The following is a 21,758-nucleotide window of genomic DNA, read 5'->3' as shown; positions in this document are numbered from 1 at the left end:
GGTGAGGAGTGTAGAGGGATTAGAAATATATAAACTTATATACACTTTTTTTTTTTTGTATTTCTTTTGACCAAAGTCTATTGCATATGCTTCATATAGCAGCAGCTGAGTGAATGATCTTTGTTTTCTGTGACTGTAAACAACACTTATAAGTCTGTCCCGTATATGTAATTTTATTTCATGTGTTAGTGTTTACCTTCAGTCATTTTGTACCTCTTCTGTTGATAATCTCTGAACATGCAGATTCAAGAGTATTTGGATCCTTTGTTTAGTAACTCACTGAGGTTTATTCTGAACTCCATATGGGTTTAACATTTCAAGCAACACATAAAGACAATCTCAGCACAGAAAAGCAACCAATCTGTAACCCAGCAGGAGTCAAGTGTGGACGTAAGTGAGGAGTGTAGAAGGAACAGAAATAGTCTGAACATCAGTAAAATAAATGTAGAGCATCTGAAACTTCTAAAAAGAAGTTCACTTATGTACACATTTTTGGTATGAAAATTTTGGACCAAAGTCAGTTGGAATGCTGATGCTTTCAATAGTATTAATATTATTTTAAAGATCTAATTGCATCTCTCCCTCCCTTGTATTAGAAATGCAGCAGAGCTGTACCTCTGCACCGGTGATTAAAAACGGTGTTCTTCTTAGCCCCCTATTGCTTAGCTATAAAAATGGTTCTTCAGTAGAATATGGTTGCCAGCTTTACCATTTTTTGATTGGACCTAGCACTGTTTACTGCAAAGAAGGAAACTGGACAGAACAACCGACTTGCTTAGGTGAGGCTTGTGAGCGAAAAAAAAACAAAACAAAACAAAGTGACATGTAATGTAGAAAGGAAAATCTGGAAAGGACCTCTACATAATCTTTTATTGACTGCCACTTCTCTTTCATTAGAGCTAACAGATTTCAGAAACACGAGGCTGAACCATTATCAACTATACCTAGCTCACTGCTGCTAAGTGTCTTCTGGCCTGTTCTTAGTTCCTCTGTTTTCCTTAGTGGAGAGTTCTAGAACTCAGCTGGCCTCATTATTTTGGAACGTTTTCTAATTTCTTTATCTTCCACGTCCTCCATTCAGTGGATTTCTTCCTGTCTATCGAAAGATGTTTAGAAGAAATGACTGCAGTCATTTAGGCAATGCCTAAATAGTTGTTTTTTTTTTTTTTTTTTTTTTTTTTTTTTTAGGATTAGCAAGGAACGTGACTCTGACTCTCATTTTTAAACTTTCAGCCTTTGTGTTTGTTGTGTCCTTGTATCCACCTCTTAATTCCGGACTTCCTAGTTGTTCCATGTTGCTCCCATGTATGCTGCTCAAAACAACCTATAGAACTCCCACTAGGAGTTAACAAATGTAGGCAGGAATAATACTTCTGATGACTTACAAGAGTTCTTAGTTTATCCTTCCTTCTTTCCTTCCTCTAATGAAATGATTTCTACACCACGCTTCGACTCGGCCAGCATCCGTTGCGGAATGTATTCACTTTAAGTTTTTAATCTCCTGTGAAAATGCAAATAAATAACTGATTCAGTTTAAATTATTTACTTCTAAGTGAGTAAAACATACCTACTCAGGATTGAAAGGCCCCGGTCTGCGTTCTTGCATCTTAATAATGAGATTATCAAATTCTGTGAAATAACGAAAACTCCTCAGGTATGAATACTGTGTATGTTCTAAGCATCCCGTTAACTGCATTATCCTATTCATGTCTTCTGAGATTTGTCCCCACCCAATCACCTGTGAAATAGCCTGCACTGTAGGCAGTTTGGGGAAATATCCATGCCAATATTTTGTTAAAGTGCTGTTGTTAGAATGTGCAATAGGTAATCTCTCCTTGACTTTCCTTCAGAAAATCATTAATCAGGGCCTCTGTCAAGCACTGATTTTCTTGAGACTTGCAGGAATTTGTTTTTTCAACTGCCCCTTTGTCAGGCTTTATTGAAGTGGAGCAGTGGATTCAAAAGTTAGAGGTTAATTGTTGGACAGAAAGCTAGGTTACCCAATTTGATCCTAGCACTAAGAAGTCTGTCAGAAAGCAACCAAAATGATACTGACCTTGAAGAACCTGAAAAAGCCTAAAGAAAACCACACACTTCAGGAAGAAAAAAAAAAAAAAAAAAGAAGGAAGATGTGGGGAAAAAAAAAGCAAACGAATTGTCAAAACACTTAGGTTAATAGCTTAAATTTCTTATGTACGAGCTCCTACTGTCCCAGAAAGGCTTACCAAGCATGACAGTTTGCTTTGGATGGAATAATATTCCATAATTGTTTACCGTAACTTGAAAAGTTTATGAAATATGTTCTCTTATAACTCAGTGGTATACCCTGGCTGCTGTATGTTTGCAAATATTTGTAGAAACTCAACTCCTGCAAAAGGCAGTTAAAAAATCACTTCATAGAATCATAGAATATCCAGGTTGGAAAGGACCCACAAGGATCATCAAGTCCAACACCTGGGTCGCTAAAGGATCACCCAGAAAAATCAGATCATCTATCTGGGAGCATTGTCCAAAGTTGGTTGCTTTTATTGAACTATGCTTTTATTTCCTAGATCCATGCGTTCTTAATGCAACTGCTCTAAACAATAACAACCTAGAGTTAAAATGGAGACAGGAAGAATTAATGTTCCTACATGGTGACCTCATAGAGTTTGAATGTAAAGAGGGATATGATTTTCCCCAGACTACCCTTCCATCTCCTGGGAGGACGCAGTGTAACCATGGGAGACTGAAATACCCAAAATGTGTCGTTAAAGGTAAAGCAATATTTTGTTGCTTGTCCTTTTGAATTCATCAGTGTCGAGCCTATTTGGAAACATTTGCTCCAGCGGTGGAGGCCTGGAATTTATTGTCAATAAAAATAAATGTTTAGTGTCGGACGATACAGGTGCACACACATATCCCTAAGCAATACAGGTACAGTGATAAATATATGTGAGCATAGCAAAAACAATACAACTTCCTTGGATGGGAAGGCTGTAGAAGGGAGCAAGGAGCTGTTCTCCAAGCATGGGGAACTCAAAGCTCTGTAGAAAGACACCTGTAAACAATGAAATGCACGCAAGGGTTTTCTTGTGGTTAGAAGTAGATGGGAGGTTGCGTTCGGGTTTGAGACATAATGCAGTAGTAATGAGCAGACACTGAGAGCTGATAGTTACCTAGTGTTGGCAGTTTAAAGCTGCTGCTTTGTTAGTTTCTCATGTTGAACGTTTCTCAAAGATTTTTGACGTTATTGCAGCTCCGATGGAAAAATGTGACTCTCCACCTCCTATTGCAAATGGAGCTCTTAAACTCCCACCCCTGGCCCAGTATGAGAGTGGTTCTTCAGTTCAGTATAGTTGCTATGACTATCATTTCTTGCAAGGATCTGAGAGAATCTACTGTTCTGCAGGCCAGTGGACCTCACCACCAGTTTGTATAGGTAGGCATGAGAAGATACATAAGCTTTTATTTCTCCTACTCAGATGCTTTGCATTTGTAACTTGGGTGTTGTCAGCTGGAACATTAAGATCTTAACCTCATCTCTTTTTCATTTTGAGATGACAGCTTTAACAGATGCAAGAGTAAGAGTTTTTGGCTTTTCTATTACATAAGTCTGACGTGCCTGCAGAGTCCAAAAGTACAGTGATGTCACATATAGTATATTAAGAGAATGGGGAATAATAGCCTGCATTCTCCGTGTCCATTGCAGTCACCATGACATGATTTCAAAAATAATTTATTGACACTGAATATGTCTCTATTCTTTAGAGCCATGCACTTTGTCAAAAAACGAAATGGAGAAAAATAATGTTCTGTTGGAAGGGTTTTATGAGAACCGAGTTTACTTCTACCATGGGGACTATGTTGGATTTTACTGCAAACGGAACCATTTTGGAGAAGAATCTGGTACAACTTTATTTCAAGTGCAGTGTAAGAGAGGCCAGCTAGCGTATCCAAGATGTGTCGAAAGAGGAAAAAAAGTGTGAACTTCAGGAAATTTCATAGGAAATGTATGTTGTTTATCTGGTATTAAAAGTTGCATGAATACTGCTTCATATTTCAAGATTACTGCAGTCAACTTTCAGAAATGGGTGTTCAGTGGCATAGTTGGCTGTGAGCCAACTATGGGAGGGAAGCAGGGAAGCGGTATGTGGCACGAGGACTGGGAAAGCACCAGAACAATGCAATGTTGATACACTATGTGTGGAAATTTTAGGAAGTAGTAGTTCTTTGAGGCTTATAATGCTAAACTTGAGAATGCATAACAATCTGGAGAACCTGAGTGAGGGACAAGAAAAGGAGAAAGCATTTTAAGAGAATGTCTGTAAAGGATGAAAATATTTAAAATATAGAAATATGTGAGTTCCACTCAGTAGTTAATTATTAATCTTAAATGAAAAGTGAAGCAAACAGTTGTATTTGCTATTTGAGAACATTCCAGCTATTCAAATGATCTGCTGTAACTACTTTGTAGGATTGCTTTGACACTTGCACGTTTGTACTCCTGGGACTCTGGCCTGTGAGAATGTAGCATGGCTGAAGATCCAATGAAAATTCAGGAAGACAGAACATGCTTGCCTCACGTCAATTTTGTAAAATAAACACAAAAATGCACAGTGACCTCCTGTCACTCTGTGTCTGAGAAGAGTCTCTTTCCCTTTCTCTGTACTCTCCCAACAGGAAGCCAAAACCAGAAGGAAGGTCTCCTCCCAGCTTTGTCATCTTAAACATTCAGCAAAGAAAGGGGGGGTTGGTTTGTTTGTGAAAGGCACGATAAGAATAACTATTTTGTGTTTCTGTTAGTGCCTTTCCTCACTTAGCAGAGCCTTCTAATAGCATCAGAATCGCCATGTATCTCAGTTCTGTTGTTTCATGGCAAAGGTGCTAGTTCGGGAGCAGGCAGATGACACGATGATGTTTCTTCACCGAGTTTGGCACATGCAAATGTTTTCAAGATTGGTCTTGTATTTGTTAACTTTTCTGCTTGCATAACAACCTTGTGTTTATGCAAGATTTCTGCCAACTTCAGCAAAAAGCCATTCGGATGTATTTATACACTGTCATTTCTGTATTCCAGTTAAGTTCTTGCCTCCTCCTTTGAGGAACTCTGAATGAATCAAGTGAATATTTGGGAAATATCAGAAGACTCTTCTCCTTAAAGAGCAGACCTAATAGAAAAGGAGTGAAAAAGATTCAAGTCTGTCTCTGGAATATTTCTTGAGAGTAACATTTGAAGCGATTTCCCACGTTTGAAGAGATGGTGATTTGCTTTCTGAAGTCATGATACAGAATTGCTGGATTTTAGAAGTCGGTCACTTCTGCATGTGCTGTGGAACAGAAAGGTCACAGTAGAAAATACTTTCCTCCTGTTCTGTCCAAGCCATGGAAATTACTGTCCAGTAATCATCCAAGGCCCATGAGAACTAAGACCTCGCTCCACCGATCCTGTGTCAAAGCGACACCTTGGCCCCATGAGAACAGCCACTCCAACCCATTGTCAGGTGCTGGATTCTGGCTGCTCCTGCACGTAGTGGGCTCAGGCTCCTCCGTGGTGTTGGACATCTGTACATGGAGTTCCTCTTCCTCTGTCCTATTATTTCCACTGTAGGCTGTCAGCATAAGATGCTAGAGACCATTCTAATCATGTAGACTCTAACCACTTGGTTTTATCTGTATGTGTGTCCAGTTAAAGATTGTCACCAGAATCTCTACAACCCTCTGGTCTCCCCACCCCAGTGTACTACAGAAATTGTGACATGGGTTGCTGGCAAAAGTCAAAGAGCAAATTTGTCCACTGCAGCCTTGCTACCCTGCTCGTAGCAGGTTCATCTTTTCAGAGCTGGGTAAATACAGCCATGTTCTCTCTTTCCTGAGCCATACCTTCAGGCAGTCTTCAGCCCATGTCATCAGTGCAGGAGGCTGATCTTGCTGAGCATCCTCCTGTAGCGAGTCAAAACGAAAGGGATCAAACACATCCTCTGCTAGGAACAGTTGTCTTCTACTTGGGTGTGGAGATCAGATCTTTTAAAATCTGCCTATATTTTCTCAGGCAATAGTAAGAAAGCATGATCCTGCATAGGCAGAACGCTTGTGCTTTTCTTGCTTTGTAGAAAAATAAACCTATCTACATGCCTTATAATGAAAATGATGCAAGCATATTAGAGCTGACTGGAAATGGCTGCTGGATCAACAGTTGCTGTTTTAGGAAGGTAATTCAGTGTGTTCCAGGAACCGAGTTACAAATGACAGCTGAAGTTAATGATCTATTCACTGGCAGGAATGGTGGCAGATAACAGAGCACAGACAGGAGTGGCCTGTTCTCCTGGGTGACCATGGTGCCAGTTGAAAGCGGACCGCAGGAGCAGGGCCTCTTGGTGCAATACTAAACACAAAAGCTCCTGAGTGGAGAGCCCGATCTTTGTGAAGCATGGGGGGATTAGAAAGTGAGGAAGTGAGACAGAGATGGCCCACAGTGGTATCTGAAAAGCTTTGTCATATGCTGTTTGTGGGGTTCTTTGCTTCATATGGCCTTTGAGAAGGGCAGCTGGGATGGGGCTTTGAGCATCCTGGTCTGCTGGGAGGTGTCCCTGCCCATGGCAGGGGGTTGTAACTGGATGATCTTTAAGGTCGCTTCCAACCCAAAGCATTCTGTGGTATGGCAAAACTCCAGGACTCCATAAACAACAATGCTTAGGGTCGTGTTGGGCTACTAATTCAAGTATTAGACTAGTATTAACGTAGTACGTGTTAGTGTATTCATTGGGCTGTTAAGGTTTCAATAAGGCTGTTGATAAATTCTTGGCTCCACATAGATGGTAGTTTCTGCCCATAAGAAAATTTTACGTGATGACACTGGAAAAATGAGATGTGTGCTATATTGTGTTTTATAAAGACACTGAGTCTTTGCTGATGGGTTTCATGTGTGCTGTGTCAAGTTCAGTTAGAAAGGTTTTGTGAGAAATTACTGAAGAATTTTTGCAACAATCGCTTGTTTAATATCTGTGCGGAATGTCTACTGTGTCGCAAGAAAATTAGGGGAGGAGTTTGCAAGGGCAACCCTCGGAAAGGTGGGAGTTGAATACAAGTATATGCAATTTGGAGTAGAGGAAACAGCAACTCTTTTGCAGAGGACATCTTTAATTTCTAAAGTGTGGAAATGACACTGCTGCGCCTCACGACAGGGTTTCTGCTGTGGATGTGTTGTGCTAGACATAAAGGTAAGTCTTTAAATGGAAATTCTTGCTTTAAGTGATGTGTAGTGACCAGTGACAATCAAGAATAAGGAACTGAAAAATAAATTATTTGTCACTTTTAATGGAACCTGTTTCAGAAGTTCTGAATGAGAATTATATTTTAGAATGTCATATTTGAGAATATTATTTTGTCTGAGTTCTCTTCTTTGCATTGTGCCTGAACTTAATGGCTCACATAGCGAACCTGACTTATAACTAGACATAACCCCTCAATATACATACATATAAAATCCTTGGTATTTCAGTTGAGCTGCTGTTATTGCTGTTATTCAGTTCAGTGCAGAATTCTGATTGGATTTTAAAATATTGCACAACTCTTAGGGTATTTTGTTATTCCAGTAAGTTCTATGACGAATGTAGCCTGAAGAAAGTCTTCACTGAATATGTATCTTTACTAAAATGACCGATTTCAAACTCTATAATTGATCCATTATATAGTCTTCAGAATATCACAACTCTTCTCCCTCCACACAGGCACATCTTAGAAGTGCTTTAGGAGATTTATTAGTACAGTCTATTCCCAAATGCAGGGATGCAGGTTATCTGAATATTATTCAACTCCCGTGTAGCACCATTCTTTGGAGATCTGATTACTCTGCAGTATCTATCAGATGAGAAGAATTTTTTTTATATTTTCTGGTGAACAGCATGCAAACACTCACTTGTCATTCATTTTGAAGAAATTGGTGGTAGGAATAAATCAGGATATAAACAGCAACGTGCAGCCAAATAACAGAAACCTGTGCACAGCTTCTGCAGGAGCAGCATGTGAAGACCCACCTCTCATTGAGTTTGGCAAAATTGTTAGTGGCGTTAAATCCGAATATGAGGAAAATGACAGAGTGCAATACACATGCGACCCTGGATATGCTTTATCAGGATCAGAATGGGTAACATGCCATGGAAAAGTCTGGATGCCTGGACCACCTCAGTGTTTGGGTAAGGGTAATTTTTTTTTGCTGTTTGACTTGGCAACGGTGGACATTTCTCATTCTCTTGCACCATGTACCATTACGAAACAGCAACTGGGAGCCAAAATGTGCTACCCCAAAGACTGTTCTGTTGCCATTCATGTTCACGCCTCATTGCTTTCTCTATGCAGAACTGTAGTAGCTGTGACCCATGCAAGCAGAAATCACAAGGGTGATGACAGTAAAGAGTTTATGTATAACATAGGCACCCTACAGGGAAAGTCCTTTTCCATATCCGTTGAGAACAGTGGATAAGTTGGAAGGTTAGAGCAAAAAATTGAACTCTGTAACTGCCATGGTCTTGCACAGTCCTGTGGTGAAAACCTTTTTGAGCCAAATCTGCACAAGCACAACCCCTTGGGAGGACATGTCCTATGCATGTGGAAAGGAAGGCTGACAGCTTTTTGTTCTTCATCTCCTGCACCTCTGGCTGAGGGATCCTTTGCCTAGAAAGGGAAGAAGGTTGGAACGCAGGCTCTGGATTTCCTAACTCCTCCTGAATGGTAGCTCCGTTGTCCTGCAGCAGTCCGTGAGCCTTATTTCAGTTGCATTGAACGTCTGTGGTAAACAGACAGCAGGAAGAGTCCTGCAGGTGCTCCTGTTTTCACCCATCTGTTTCAAGATGCTTCTTCTTGGAGTCTGACTTTTTTGGACCCTGCAGTAGTCTACTGCACGTCAACAATAATAAAGGTTTCATCTCACTTGATCTGTGTATGTTATCTAGTGGCTGCGTGGTTAGTTAAATTCCCCTAGACAGTGGCATGTGCTGATGCTATAAAAGGCATCTTTTTTTGGTGGGAACAATACAGTCATTCTATGTGCATCGCATTACCCAAAGTTTCAAGTTTGCATATCTTTTCAGAAAGACCATGTGGAAGTATTCCAGCAGTGGCCAATGCTGCTTTTGAAGGCAGGAGCAAGGAGAAGTATGAGCCTGGTGAAACAGTTCGCTACCAGTGTCATGAAGGATTTCAGGTCACTGGTCCCCCTGAAATTTTTTGCAGAAGGGGAAATTGGTCAACACCACCAATCTGTGAAGGTATAGGTTGTACTTCTAAGTAGTCTATGATCCTTCTTAGTCTTCCAGGAACAGTAGTTAATGTAACGCCAACCGATATGTGCAAGTGAGTCAGACCAGCAGAGCTGATCATTGAGTTGCTTTTAATAGATTGCTACAACACCTGTTTTTCTGGTCCCTGAGAAGCACCAAGCAGAACTGATCAGCAAAGAAATCTTTTCCCCTTCTGGACTGAAGCCAGTAGCCATAGCTTCGCTCACTGCTTAGATCAAGCAGTTAGCGGGTTATGCAGAAAGTTTGTTGGCTGCAAAGAGTGACATAGTGACAAGTAACTTTAGGCAATAAATAAATAAATAATAATAAAAAAATTGCCTAGTGAAGCATTGCAGAACGAAAATATAGTATCTTCATTTCCTACTTGTAGAAAATGACCTACCATATGCAAATCATCTGTCCTCATCAGGAATAATGGTGCTTCTGAATTCACTATTCTATGATAGCCATATTCCTGTCGTACGATCCTGAAACGCACCTCTCTTTTCAGATGTTAGCTGTGGAGCCCCTCCTGAAATTCTCAATGCTCATATTACCAGCCCTCAGCAGCAGAGGTATCTGCCTGGTGCCAAAGTGCATTATGAATGTGTAAGCAATTCACAAATTATGGGTGTAAATTATGTCATTTGTTCAGATGGACACTGGACAAAAGTGCCAAGCTGCAGAGGTAGGAATTTGTGCTTTCATTATGGCTGTTCGCTTCATGGGGACTGTTTGGATTACCTTAAAACTAGAAAGACATTACCTTTTTTAGTTTTGTTTTCTTTGTGTACTGCAGCTTTGTACCTACTACTGCTTTCTTGCACAGAACTTTATTTTAGCTTAATGCTTCTAGAAATACTATGGGTATTTTCATCAAGAGCAAAAATATCTTGAAGAAAAAAGGCCTAGAGTATGCTGACTTGCTATTCTTCTCTGCAATACAAGTAATTTCCAGACTACACCATTTTACTGAGCTTCACTAGAAAGATATGTAAGGGCTCCTATGTTGTGTTCAACGCTGTCAGAGAGTATCGGAATGGCAGAAGCACTAGAGGAGAGAAACAGGAGCTCTTCTCTGAGGCTCCACTATGACAGAGATGCCAGCAGAGCCTCAGGAACTAAAACATGCAGATCGGCTGGGTTCTGCAATGGCAAGAAGGTTCCTCTGAAGAGGAGCTGTGCCGTCCTCCTAGTCCCTGCCCAAATCTGTGGCTTGGGGCTGAACAAGTGCAACGTGGCAGTCATACACCTCCATGGAGTCAACTTTACTTACCTGTCCCATGAGTAGTACAGGCTGATAATGTCTTCCAGAGCTCTGCAGTTCAGCAGAGAGCCAGCTTGGCTGCTACATCTGTGATTCTGAGAAGCGCTTGGGTTCTCAGCAGAGGGCCATGGCTTTGCAAGGAGGCTTTTTGTGGCATGTGTTGCAGCTACAGAAACGTTGGCTTTTTCTAGAAGCTCTCACTGTCCCGGTCATCTCCTGAGAATCTGGAAGGTGTTCTGCTGCCATTAAGTGACATTCCTGGGGTTCACAGTGTTTAGAAACATTCATGGTCAAGGAAAAAAAGGGGGGAAAGAATCAAGTGATATTGGTAAGGCAATATTGTCTCTTGCACTTAAGCACATCATCTGGGGAGTAACACAATGATTCTCCTAACTGTAGTTTGTGTAGGGGAACATGTGAGTTCTTACAAATTGAGTGGGGAAATATTGTGGCAGTGTAGCTACAGAAATGTTGGCTTTTTCTAGAAGCTCTCCCTGTCCCTGTCATCCCCTGAGAATCTGGAAGGTGTTCTGCTGCCATTGTCATGTTAATTTACATTCCTGGGGCTCACAGTGCCCCAGGAAGCCAAGGGAAAAATGGGGGGCAAATCAAATCAGGTTGGTAAGGCAATATTGTCTCTTGCACTTAAGAACATCATCTGGGGAGTTACAAGATAGTTTTCTTAACTGCAGTTTGTGTAACAACATATGAATGCCTACAAATCAAGTGGAGAAATGTCTCTTTTCAGATGTGACGTGTGAACCTCCTCCAGAAATTGCTGGTGGAAAAGTTCAAGGTTTTAAAAAGCCAAGGTATTTGCCTGGGGAGACAGCTCACTATCAGTGCTGGCACGGTTTTCAGATGATGGGGGCTTCCACCGTAACATGTCAGAATGGGATCTGGATAGAGCGGCCCCAGTGCAAATGTGCTTTCTCTCTCCATGCAGTAGACTGTCAGTGAAGACTGCCCTCAAGCTAGCTCAGTGGCATTTAGGTCTCCAAATTTCAGTCTCAGGATTATGAGCAAGTGCAGCAATATCTGTCAGACTCAGGAAAAAGGGATTTTCCATGGTATCTCTCCATTCGTGGTGGCAGGATGTGTTTAATGGAAGTCTACCAGATGGCTTCACTCAAGGGGTGCCACATCTGGAAAAGTACCGTGAGGCTGAGAGCAACTGCTGGCCAGCTCTGATTTTCAGACTCCAGCCTTTCACTTCTGCAAATCTACTTTCTGAGAATGCCTAATGTGAAGAGAGTGAGAAATTGTGCTGTCTGTGCTGGAGAACAGTGCTCACAGCTCTCCTGCTTACTGACATCCAGGAAATTCAAGTGGTGCATTGCCGTTGTGAATGCCGTGTAATTGAGTCAACTGTTAAATTACCTGCGGGCCGTAGCTGATGGGTGAGCTATCACCTGGTACCACGTTGGTGCCTAGGATTTCACAAGCATATTGAATAATCTCATTTGATTTCATGAGGCATGTGCTAGGTTTCAGCACATGAACAAATGCAGTGTCTCAGACACTGCCGTTGACTCGGACACTGCCCAACTGGCAGGTGAATGGGGTGCAGACATACCAGATGAATTAAGACCGGGCTCCTTATTGTGGTTGCTGAGCACAATGCCAAGTGCAAAGAGCAGCATTACTGGTGCCAGTGACCCAGTGCAGGATCTTCTCAAAGCAACGCCCGTTAGAATGCCAGGCTTCAGAGCAGGGTGGTGCTTCAACAGGTATAAAAATCCAAGAAGCTGCAGGGCCCGGCTTTTAAAAGTGAGTAAGAAATCAGTCATGATGCATTCATGCTGGCTTGCATAGCCTCCTCAGAGGCTGTAAGTGCTCCACAGAGGCAAAAAGCTATCATCTCATTAGGAACCAAAATGGTACAGCCCATCGACATTTGTTCTGGTTTGCAAACTGATCCGCTCTTGTCCCTGGTCAGGCAGCACAGGGAGCGGGGGAGAGTCAGGCTCTTCTGCAGCAAGAGCTGTGCCAAAAACACTACCCCATTTTGCAGGACAAGTGCAAGTCCTGCAGAAAGATGTAAATATTCCAGCAAGGAAAAATGGATGAACTGGCAGTAGAAGAATGAGAAGCTTTTCCATTTTCCAGGCATTTGGTTTCAAGGTGACAGTTTTCTCTCTGCTTTCCTCCAAGTCTCTCGAAGTGCTGCCTACAAGGTCTTCTGAAGAATTTGTGACTAGGCCTCTGTTTCTACTAAACTCAGATGGCTTGCTTTCTAACAGTTGTTGGTCTTCCAGGGGAAGGTGGAAAATGTGGCCCACCTCCAGATATTGAAAACGGGGACATCCTTTCCTTCCAGTTGAAACAATACCCCCAAGGTGCAACGCTGAAATACAAATGTGCAAGTTTCTACATCCTGAAAGGACCTGAGCAAATCACCTGCATTGACGGGCAGTGGACAAATCCCCCAGTTTGCTTGGGTAGGTGGAAGCTGGTGCTGCGTGGCCCAGAGCTGTGTGAGCTGCTCTTTGTCTTTCTCTCAGGCCCTGTGTGCGCTGCATTTTTGTAGCAGCACTTGTGCTGGGGCTGCGATGCTGACAGGGCAGAAGAGCAGCTGATGCTTCTCCTGTGCAGAAGGAATTTCCTCTGGAGGTCAGCTCCTGTAGCTGCCTCTGCTGCCTGCTGTCCCTCCCTGCCCCCAGTCACCAGCAGATCCAGGAAACTGGGTTGGTCTGAGTGCAAGGAAATCCAGGGCCACGAGGGAATGAATTTGAGAAGTGCTGGGACGAGTTCAAGGAGAGAGCCCATAAAAGACACAGGGAGGTTCATTGCTGAGTGCCCCCAGCCCAGGCTGTGCTTCCCCCTTGCCCTGTGAGACTGTCAGAGGGCAAAGGCCTCTCCACAGCGGTGTGTGGCGACTCAGCCATCATTGTTTTTCCATTTTGCTTTGTTGGATGCATGATGTGTCTGCATGAACTAATGACGTTCTTCTCTTGCCTTTTCCAAGTGGCTTGTACGACATCTGAAGAAGATATGGACAGAAACAACATTGAGTTGAAACGGAGTGGAGAAAGAAAGCTGTATTTAAAATCTGGCGATTTTGTTGAATTTGACTGTAAAATTGGATATGTGCAGGACCCAGCATCTTCCCCATTCAGAGTGCAGTGCATGGACGGGACATTAGAATACCCATGGTGCAAGCCAGGAAGTAAGTCACCTCCACTCTGTCACTGCTTGGCCGCTGCCTTGGTGCGTTTTTAGTGCAGAAGCTGAGAGGAAAGCCCCTAGCAAATGTGCCTGGGGAAGAAATAGCGGGGCACCAAGGTGGGAGAGCACCCTGCAAAGCTGCAGGCCATGAGGGGAGGTTCCCCCAAGAAGCCGCTGACTGGCGAAGCTGAGCTGGAAAGGCTCGTGGGGAACAGGCTCGCTGGGGCTCATCAGGGTTACTGGTGCTGGGCCTGCCCGGCTGGTTCCAGGCAGGACGGAAGGGCTGCTAAGTTCCCTGCAAGTGGCTTCCCTGAAATTGGAGGGTGCCATGGACTGTGGCAGGGCTGAAGAGAGGGAGACCATTTCCTTGCAGGCTCTCCCAAGCCTGCCTGTTCAGGCAGGGCTTTGTCACAGCCTTAGGGATTGAAAGGGATCTTGAAGAATCATCTAGCCCAATCCTCTTCTTGAGCAGGAGCACCTAAATCGGGTCGCACAGGAATGTGTCCAGGTGGGTTATGAAAGTCTCCACAGATGTACACTCCACAACTCCCCTGGGCAGCCTGTTGCAGTATTCTTTCATCCTCACTGTAAAAAATAGTTTTTTTCTCACATTTAAGCGTAATCTTCAATGTTCTGGCTTGCACCCTTTTTTTCTTTATCTGTCGTTGGGTGTCACTTAGAAGAGTCTCGCTCCATCCTCCTGACACTTGCCCTTTATAAATTTATAGAAATTTATAAAGTCACAACTCAGTCTCCTCTTCCTCAAGGTAAAGAGACCCAACTCCCTCAGCCTGTCCTTGTAAGGAAGAAGCTCCACTCCCTTAATCTTTGTCGTGGCTCTGCGCTGGACTCTGTCAAGCAGTTCCCTGTCTTTCTTGAACTGGGGACCCGAACTGGATGCAATATTTTACTTTTTTTTTTTTTTTTTTTATCTTCCCCAGAGGACTGTACAGTGCTTGAGACAGCTATGGAGAGCAACAATATTAAACTAAGACAGCCAAGGAGAAGATCTTACACGTATCGTTCTGAGGAGTATATTTTGTTTACATGCAAGGATTCCTACCATGAAGTTTCGAACCCAGAGGATTTTAATGCCCAGTGTCAGGATGGAGTGATAAACTACCCCCGATGTGAAAGTAAGTGCTCTGTGTGGAAGATACACTGCTCAGTAGAACTGTGGATAACAACCCAGCAGTGCAGGCTGATAACTTCTTCCAGAGCTCTACAGTTCAGCAGAGAGACAACTTGGCTGCTACATCTGTGATTCTGAGAAGCGCTTCGGTTCTCAGCAGAGGGCCATGGCCTTGCAAGGAGGCTTTTTGTGGCATGTGGTGTAGCTGCAGAAACGTTAGCTTTTTCTAGAAGCTCTCACTGTCCCTGTCAACTCCTGAGAATTTGGAAGGTGTTCTGCTACCATTAAGTGACATTCCTGGGGTTCACAGTGTTTAGAAACACTCATGGTCAAGGAAAAAAGAGGGGGAAAAAAATCAAGTCATGTTGGTAAGGCAGTATAGCCTCTTGCGCTTAAGAACAACATCTGGGGAGTAACATGATGATTCTCTTAACTGTAGTTTGTGTAGGGGAACATGTGAGTGCCTACAAATTGAGCGGAGAAATGTCTCTTTTCAGATGTGACGTGTGAACCTCCTCCAGAAATTGCTGGTGGAAAAGTTCAAGGTGTTAAAAAGCCAAGGTATTTGCCTGGGGAGACAGCTCACTATCAGTGCTGGCAAGGTTTTCAGATGATGGGGGCTTCCACCGTAACATGTCAGAATGGGACCTGGACAGGGCGGCCCCAGTGCAAAGGTGAGTTCTCTCTCTCTCTCCATGCAGTAGACTGTCAGTGAAGACTGCCCTCAAGCTAGCTCAGTGGCATCTAGGTCTCCAACTTTCAGTCTCAGGACTGTGAGCAAGTGCAGCAATATCTGTCAGACTCAGGAAAAAGGGATTTTCCATGGTATCTCTCCATTTGTGGTGGAAGGATGTGTTTAATGGAAGTCTATTGGATGAGTGCCCGCACCCCAGGCTGTGCTTCCTTCTTGCCCTGTCAGAGGGCAAAGGCCTCTCCACAGTGGTGTGCGGCCAGCATCCTAGCCATCATCTTTTTTCCCTTTTCTTTTGTTGAGAGTTTTGTGATGTGAAGAACATCTGCGGGCCCAAGGAGGATATGGGGGTGTGTGTTTTGAAATGTTTTTTTTTTGCATCTGTATAACCTGATCATATCCTTTTCTTGCCTCTTCCAAGTGGCTTGTACGACCTCTGAAGAAGACATGGACAGAAACAATATTGAGCTAAGATGGAGAGGAGAAAGAAAGCTGTACTTGACATCAGGCGATTTTATTGAATTTGATTGTAAAATAGGACATGTGCACTGCTTAGATTAGCAGTCAGTGGATTATGGAGAAAGGGTGCTGGCTGCGAAGAGTGACATAGATGGTAGCCTTACGTATTTTAAATTTCAGTCTATGAAAGTTACCTTTGAATAGTAAATAAACCATTTTGTTATCCAGCACTTTGGCACAGAATGCTGTATGGCATCAGCGTGCACATTCAGCTGGTCTCTTAAGCTCCTTTCCACTTTTTAAGTCTCTTTAGGCAAAAATAAATAAATAAATAATAATTGCCTGGTGAAGCATTGCAGAATGAAAACCACAGTATATTACTTTCCGACTTTTAGAAAATAACCTGCCTTATGCAAACCACCTGTCCTCATCAATAATAGTGCTTCTGAATGCGCTGTTCTATGATAGCCATTTTCCTGTCCTACGATCCTGAAACGCACCTCTCTTTTCAGATGTTCGCTGTGGAGCCCCTCCTGAAATTTTCAATGCTCATATTATTAGCACTCAGCAGCAGAGGTATCTGCCTGGTGCCAAAGTGCATTATGAATGTGAAAGTAATTCACAAATTATGGGTGTAAATTATGTCACTTGTTCAGATGGACACTGGACAAAAGTGCCAAGTTGCAGAGGTAGGAATTTGTGCTTTCATAATGGCTGTTTGCTTCGTGGGGACTGTTTGGATTACCTTAAAACTAGAAAGACATTACCATTTTTAGTTTTGTCTTCTTTGTGTACTGCAGCTTTGTACCTACTACTGCTTTCTTGCACAGAACTTTAATTTAGCTTAATGCTTCTAGAAATACTATGGGTATTTTCATCAAGAGCAAAAATATCTTGAAGAAAAAACACCTAGAGTATGCTGACTTGCTATTCTTCTCTGCAATACAAGTAATTTCCAGACTACACCATTTTACTGAGCTTCACTAGAAAGATATGTAAGGGCTCCTATGTTGTGTTCAGCGCTGTCAGAGAGTATCAGAATGGCAGAAGCACTAGAGGAGAGAAACAGGTGCTCTTCTCTGAGGCTCCACTATGACAGAGATGCCAGCAGAGCCTCAGGAACTAAAACATGCAGATCGGCTGGGTTCTGCAATGGCAAGAAGGTTCCTCTGAAGAGGAGCTGTGCCGTCCTCCTAGTCCCTGCCCAAATCTGTGGCTTGGGGCTGAACAAGTGCAACGTGGCAGTCATACACCTCCATGGAGTCAACTTTACTTACCTGTCCCATGAGTAGTACAGGCTGATAATGTCTTCCAGAGCTCTGCAGTTCAGCAGAGAGCCAGCTTGGCTGCTACATCTGTGATTCTGAGAAGCGCTTGGGTTCTCAGCAGAGGGCCATGGCTTTGCAAGGAGGCTTTTTGTGGCATGTGTTGCAGCTACAGCAATGTTGCCTTTTCTAGAAGCTCTCACTGTCCCGGTCATCTCCTGAGAATCTGGAAGGTGTTCTGCTGCCATTAAGTGACATTCCTGGGGTTCACAGTGTTTAGAAACATTCATGGTCAAGGAAAAAAAAGGGGAGAAAGAATCAAGTGATATTGGTAAGGCAATATTGTCTCTTGCACTTAAGCACATCATCTGGGGAGTAACACAATGATTCTCCTAACTGTAGTTTGTGTAGGGGAACATGTGAGTTCTTACAAATTGAGTGGGGAAATATTGTGGCAGTGTAGCTACAGAAATGTTGGCTTTTTCTAGAAGCTCTCCCTGTCCCTGTCATCCCCTGAGAATCTGGAAGGTGTTCTGCTGCCATTGTCATGTTAATTTACATTCCTGGGGCTCACAGTGCCCCAGGAAGCCAAGGAAAAAACGGGGGGCAAATCAAATCAGGTTGGTAAGGCAATATTGTCTCTTGCACTTAAGAACATCATCTGGGGAGTTACAAGATAGTTTTCTTAACTGCAGTTTGTGTAACAACATATGAATGCTTACAAATCAAGTGGAGAAATGTCTCTTTTCAGATGTGACGTGTGAACCTCCTCCAGAAATTGCTGGTGGAAAAGTTCAAGGTGTTAAAAAGCCAAGGTATTTGCCTGGGGAGACAGCTCACTATCAGTGCTGGCAAGGTTTTCAGATGATGGGGGCTTCCACCGTAACATGTCAGAATGGGACCTGGACAGGGCGGCCCCAGTGCAAAGGTGAGTTCTCTCTCTCTCCATGCAGTAGACTGTCAGTGAAGACTGCCCTCAAGCTAGCTCAGTGGCATTTAGGTCTCCAAATTTCAGTCTCAGGCTTGTGAGCAAGTGCAGCAATATCTGTCAGACTCAGGAAAAAGGGATTTTCCATGGTATCCCTTCATTTGTGGTGGCAGGATGTGTTTAATGGAAGTCTATCGGATGGCTTCACTCAAGGGGTGCCACATTTGGAAAAGTACTCTGAGGTTTAGAGCAACTGCTGGCCAGCTCTGATTTTCAGACTCCAGCCTTTCACTTCTGCAAATCTACTTTCTGAGAATGCCTAATGTGAAGAGAGTGAGAAATTGTGCTGTCTGTGCTGGGGAACAGAGCTCACAGAGCTTACTGACATCCAGAAAATTCAAGTGGTGCATTGCCTTTGTGAATGCCGTGTAATTGAGTCAACTGTTAAATTACCTGCGGGCCGTAGCTGATGGGTGAGCTATCACCTGGTACCACGTTGGTGCCTAGGATTTCACAAGCACATTGAATAATCTCATTTGATTTCATGAGGCATGTGCTAGGTTTCAGCAAATGAACAAATGCAGCATTTGGTGTCAAAGTGACAGTTTTCTCTCTGCTTTCCTCCAAGTTTCTCAAAGTGCTTCTGAAGAATTTGTGACTAGGCCTCTCTTGCAACTAGAGTGGTTTTCTTTCTAATCTTCTTTCAGGGAAGGGTAGAAAATGTGGCCCACCTCCAGATATTGAAAATGGGGACATCCTTTCCTTCCCATTACCAGAATATGACCAGGGTCAGACTGTGAAATACAGATGCCCAAGTTTCTACATCCTGAAAGGACCTGAGCAGATCACCTGCATTGACGGGCAGTGGACAAATCCCCCAGTTTGCTTGGGTAGGTGGAAGCTGGTGCTGCGTGGCCCAGAGCTGTGTGAGCTGCTCTTTGTCTTTCTCTCAGGCCCTGTGTGCGCTGCATTTTTGTAGCAGCACTTGTGCTGGGGCTGCGATGCTGACAGGGCAGAAGAGCAGCTGATGCTTCTCCTGTGCAGAAGGAATTTCCTCTGGAGGTCAGCTCCTGTAGCTGCCTCTGCTGCCTGCTGTCCCTCCCTGCCCCCAGTCACCAGCAGATCCAGGAAACTGGGTTGGTCTGAGTGCAAGGAAATCCAGGGCCACGAGGGAATGAATTTGAGAAGTGCTGGGACGAGTGCAAGGAAAGAGCCCATAAAAGACACAGGGAAGTTCATTGCTACCTTCTGGGTGCCCCCAGCCCAGGCTGTGCTTCCCCCTTGCCCTGTGAGACTGTCCGGGGGAAAAGGCCTCTCCACAGCGGTGTGTGGTGACTCAGCCATCATTGTTTTTCCCTTTTGCCTTCTTAAGAATGTCTTTCCTGTTGGAAAACTCAGAGGGTACGGGCTCATTGCTGGAAGAGTTTTGTGATGTAAAGTACAACTCTAGGTTCGGAGGGGGGAAGAAAATGTATGTGTGATGCATCTGTATGAACTTATCACATACTTCTCTTGCCTCTTCCAAGCGGCTTGTACGGCCTCTGAAGAAGATATGGACAGAAACCATATTGAGCAGAGATGGAGAGGGGAAAGAAAGCTGTACTCGACATCAGGCGATTTTATTGAATTTGATTGTAAAATAGGATACGTGCAGGACCCAGCATCTTCCCCCTTCAGAGTGCAGTGCATGGATGGGACATTAGAATACCCACGGTGCAAGCCAGGAAGTAAGTCACCTCCACTCTGTCACTGCTTGGCCGCTGCCTTGGTGCATTTTTAGTGCAGAAGCTGAGAGGAAAGCCCCTAGCAAGTGTGCCTGGGGAAGAAATAGTGGGGCACCAAGATGGCAGAGCACCCTGCAAAGCTGCAGGCCATGAGGGGAGGCTCCCCCAGGAAGCCGCCGACTGGCGAACCTGAGCTGGAAAGGCTCCTGGGGAACAGGCTCGCTGGGGCTCATCAGGGTTACTGGTGCTGGGCCTGCCCATCCGCTTCCAGGCAGGATGGAAGGACTGGTAAGTTCCCTGCAAGTGGCTACCCTGAAAGTGGAAGGTGCCATTTACCTGACTGTGGCAAGGCTGAAGGGAGGGAGACCATTTCCTTGCAGGCTCTTCGAAGCCTGCCTGTTCAGGTAGAGCTTTGTCCCAGCAAGCTTCTCTCCTGCTTCTCTCTTGCAGCCACAGCTGTGCCCCCTTTGCACCCATGGCCTTCCCAAGTCCTCTCTGGTTGTGCCCTGCTCTGGTGTGTGTGGAGGCAGGGGTCAATGCCCATTGCACGCCTTCACAGGCTTCTCCAGCAGGAAACCTGTGCTTGCCTCCTCCTACAGTTTCCCCAAGCCACAATTACTGTGACATTGCTGAAGGGTATGAAATGGGCTTTTGCCTTTCATCATCGGCAATGTGTGTTGATACAGGTGGGGTCAGATGCAGCAGGGATGCAGCACAGGAGAATAAGTAGTGTCAGTCACTCAGCTGGTACCAACAGCTTCACACTGTTGACAACGAGGTCTACAGGCAACTGATGAAAGTACTTTCTGTTGTGGTGGTGGCTGTTCTTTTCTTTTTCTATTGTTTTTCTCTAATTTTTTTTTTTTCTTCCCTAGGGAACTGTAGTTTGAGTGAGATGGCTATGAAGAGGAACAATATAAAACTAGGACATTCGAGGAGAAGACCTAACATATATCGCTCTAAGGAGACTATTTTGTTTGAATGCAAATTTTGGTTCCGGGAAGTCTCAAACCCAGAGGATTTTGAGGCACAGTGCCACGATGGAGTGATTAACTACCCTCGATGTGAATGTAAGTGCTCTGTGTGGAGGGCACAATGCTCTGTAGAATTGTGGACAAGAAGGGAGGGTCAGCTTTAGGGGCCTTCACTTAACCCTCTACCAGTTTGTGTCTGTCGTGGGGCTGCTCCTGTTCCAAAGGGCCTGGGGAATCAAACTGAAGCAATGGGAATGCTAGGCAACTTTGCTGTCCACTGCTCTCAAGAAACATGGCTATGTGCCAGCCTTGGTGTTCATTCCTTTTCTACTTCCTCTCTTTACACTGCAGCGTATTTTGCATAAATGGAAAAGGCATGAAGGAACCCAGCTGGAGAAATGAAAGATCCTTTGACCAGCCCAGAGATTTGAGCACAATTTTTCCTGGAGTTTGCTGTTTCATTGTGCTGTGTTTGCAGCTTAGCCAATGTTCTGTGTTGGAATTTGCCTTTCTTTTTTCCCTTTGAATTGTTGGATGATTGTTTTGATATGTAACCATTTTTGTAAAAGTATTTACATTTTACCGATTCCAATGACTGTACTTCTTACTTTTGTTCTATATTGATCTCACTGTTATTTTATTAACATTTGCATCCTGAAGCAGGCTGGCTTTGGTAGTATACTGAGACATCAATTAAAGTGTGCAGCTAATTTGCTGATCAGCAAGTAGTGTGTGTGTGGTCTTGTGTGGTCCATGTACTTGCCTGGGAATTTAGCCTGGGGTCATGGCAGAGATGAGTGTCCTCACAGCCTCATCATGATGTGAAGGCGAGTGCTCTCCTTTAAACAACTCAGGGAAGTCTGTGGATCATAGACCCCAATTCTTATGCATGA

The 21,758-nt window shown here is 43.9% G+C and overlaps 1 protein-coding gene across 1 annotated transcript in view; it reads left to right on the top strand.

The window, feature by feature from the left end:
• The window catches only part of LOC116491929 (complement factor H-like), a 50,235-nt gene extending 28,945 nt beyond the window's left edge, over positions 1–21,290 (top strand). The window contains exons 13-28 of the mRNA XM_032192298.1: positions 2,553–2,756; positions 3,239–3,421; positions 3,751–3,888; positions 7,995–8,174; positions 9,069–9,245; positions 9,769–9,945; positions 12,768–12,965; positions 13,493–13,693; positions 14,634–14,828; positions 15,322–15,498; positions 16,487–16,663; positions 17,991–18,167; positions 18,875–19,057; positions 19,694–19,894; positions 20,767–20,961; positions 21,217–21,290. Of these exons, the coding sequence (XP_032048189.1) occupies positions 2,553–2,756; positions 3,239–3,421; positions 3,751–3,888; positions 7,995–8,174; positions 9,069–9,245; positions 9,769–9,945; positions 12,768–12,965; positions 13,493–13,693; positions 14,634–14,828; positions 15,322–15,498; positions 16,487–16,663; positions 17,991–18,167; positions 18,875–19,057; positions 19,694–19,894; positions 20,767–20,961; positions 21,217–21,230 (2,777 nt within the window). The 3' untranslated portion in view covers positions 21,231–21,290. The remainder of the gene's footprint in view (positions 1–2,552; positions 2,757–3,238; positions 3,422–3,750; positions 3,889–7,994; positions 8,175–9,068; positions 9,246–9,768; positions 9,946–12,767; positions 12,966–13,492; positions 13,694–14,633; positions 14,829–15,321; positions 15,499–16,486; positions 16,664–17,990; positions 18,168–18,874; positions 19,058–19,693; positions 19,895–20,766; positions 20,962–21,216) is intronic.
• The last annotated feature ends 468 nt before the right edge of the window (positions 21,291–21,758 follow it).

The sequence above is a fragment of the Aythya fuligula genome, chromosome 8 (genome assembly GCF_009819795.1).
Source record: "Aythya fuligula isolate bAytFul2 chromosome 8, bAytFul2.pri, whole genome shotgun sequence".
NCBI classification, from domain to species: Eukaryota; Metazoa; Chordata; class Aves; order Anseriformes; family Anatidae; genus Aythya; species Aythya fuligula.
The sequence above is the reverse complement of the archived record's forward strand: the minus strand, read 5'-3'. Positions and strand labels throughout refer to the sequence as shown.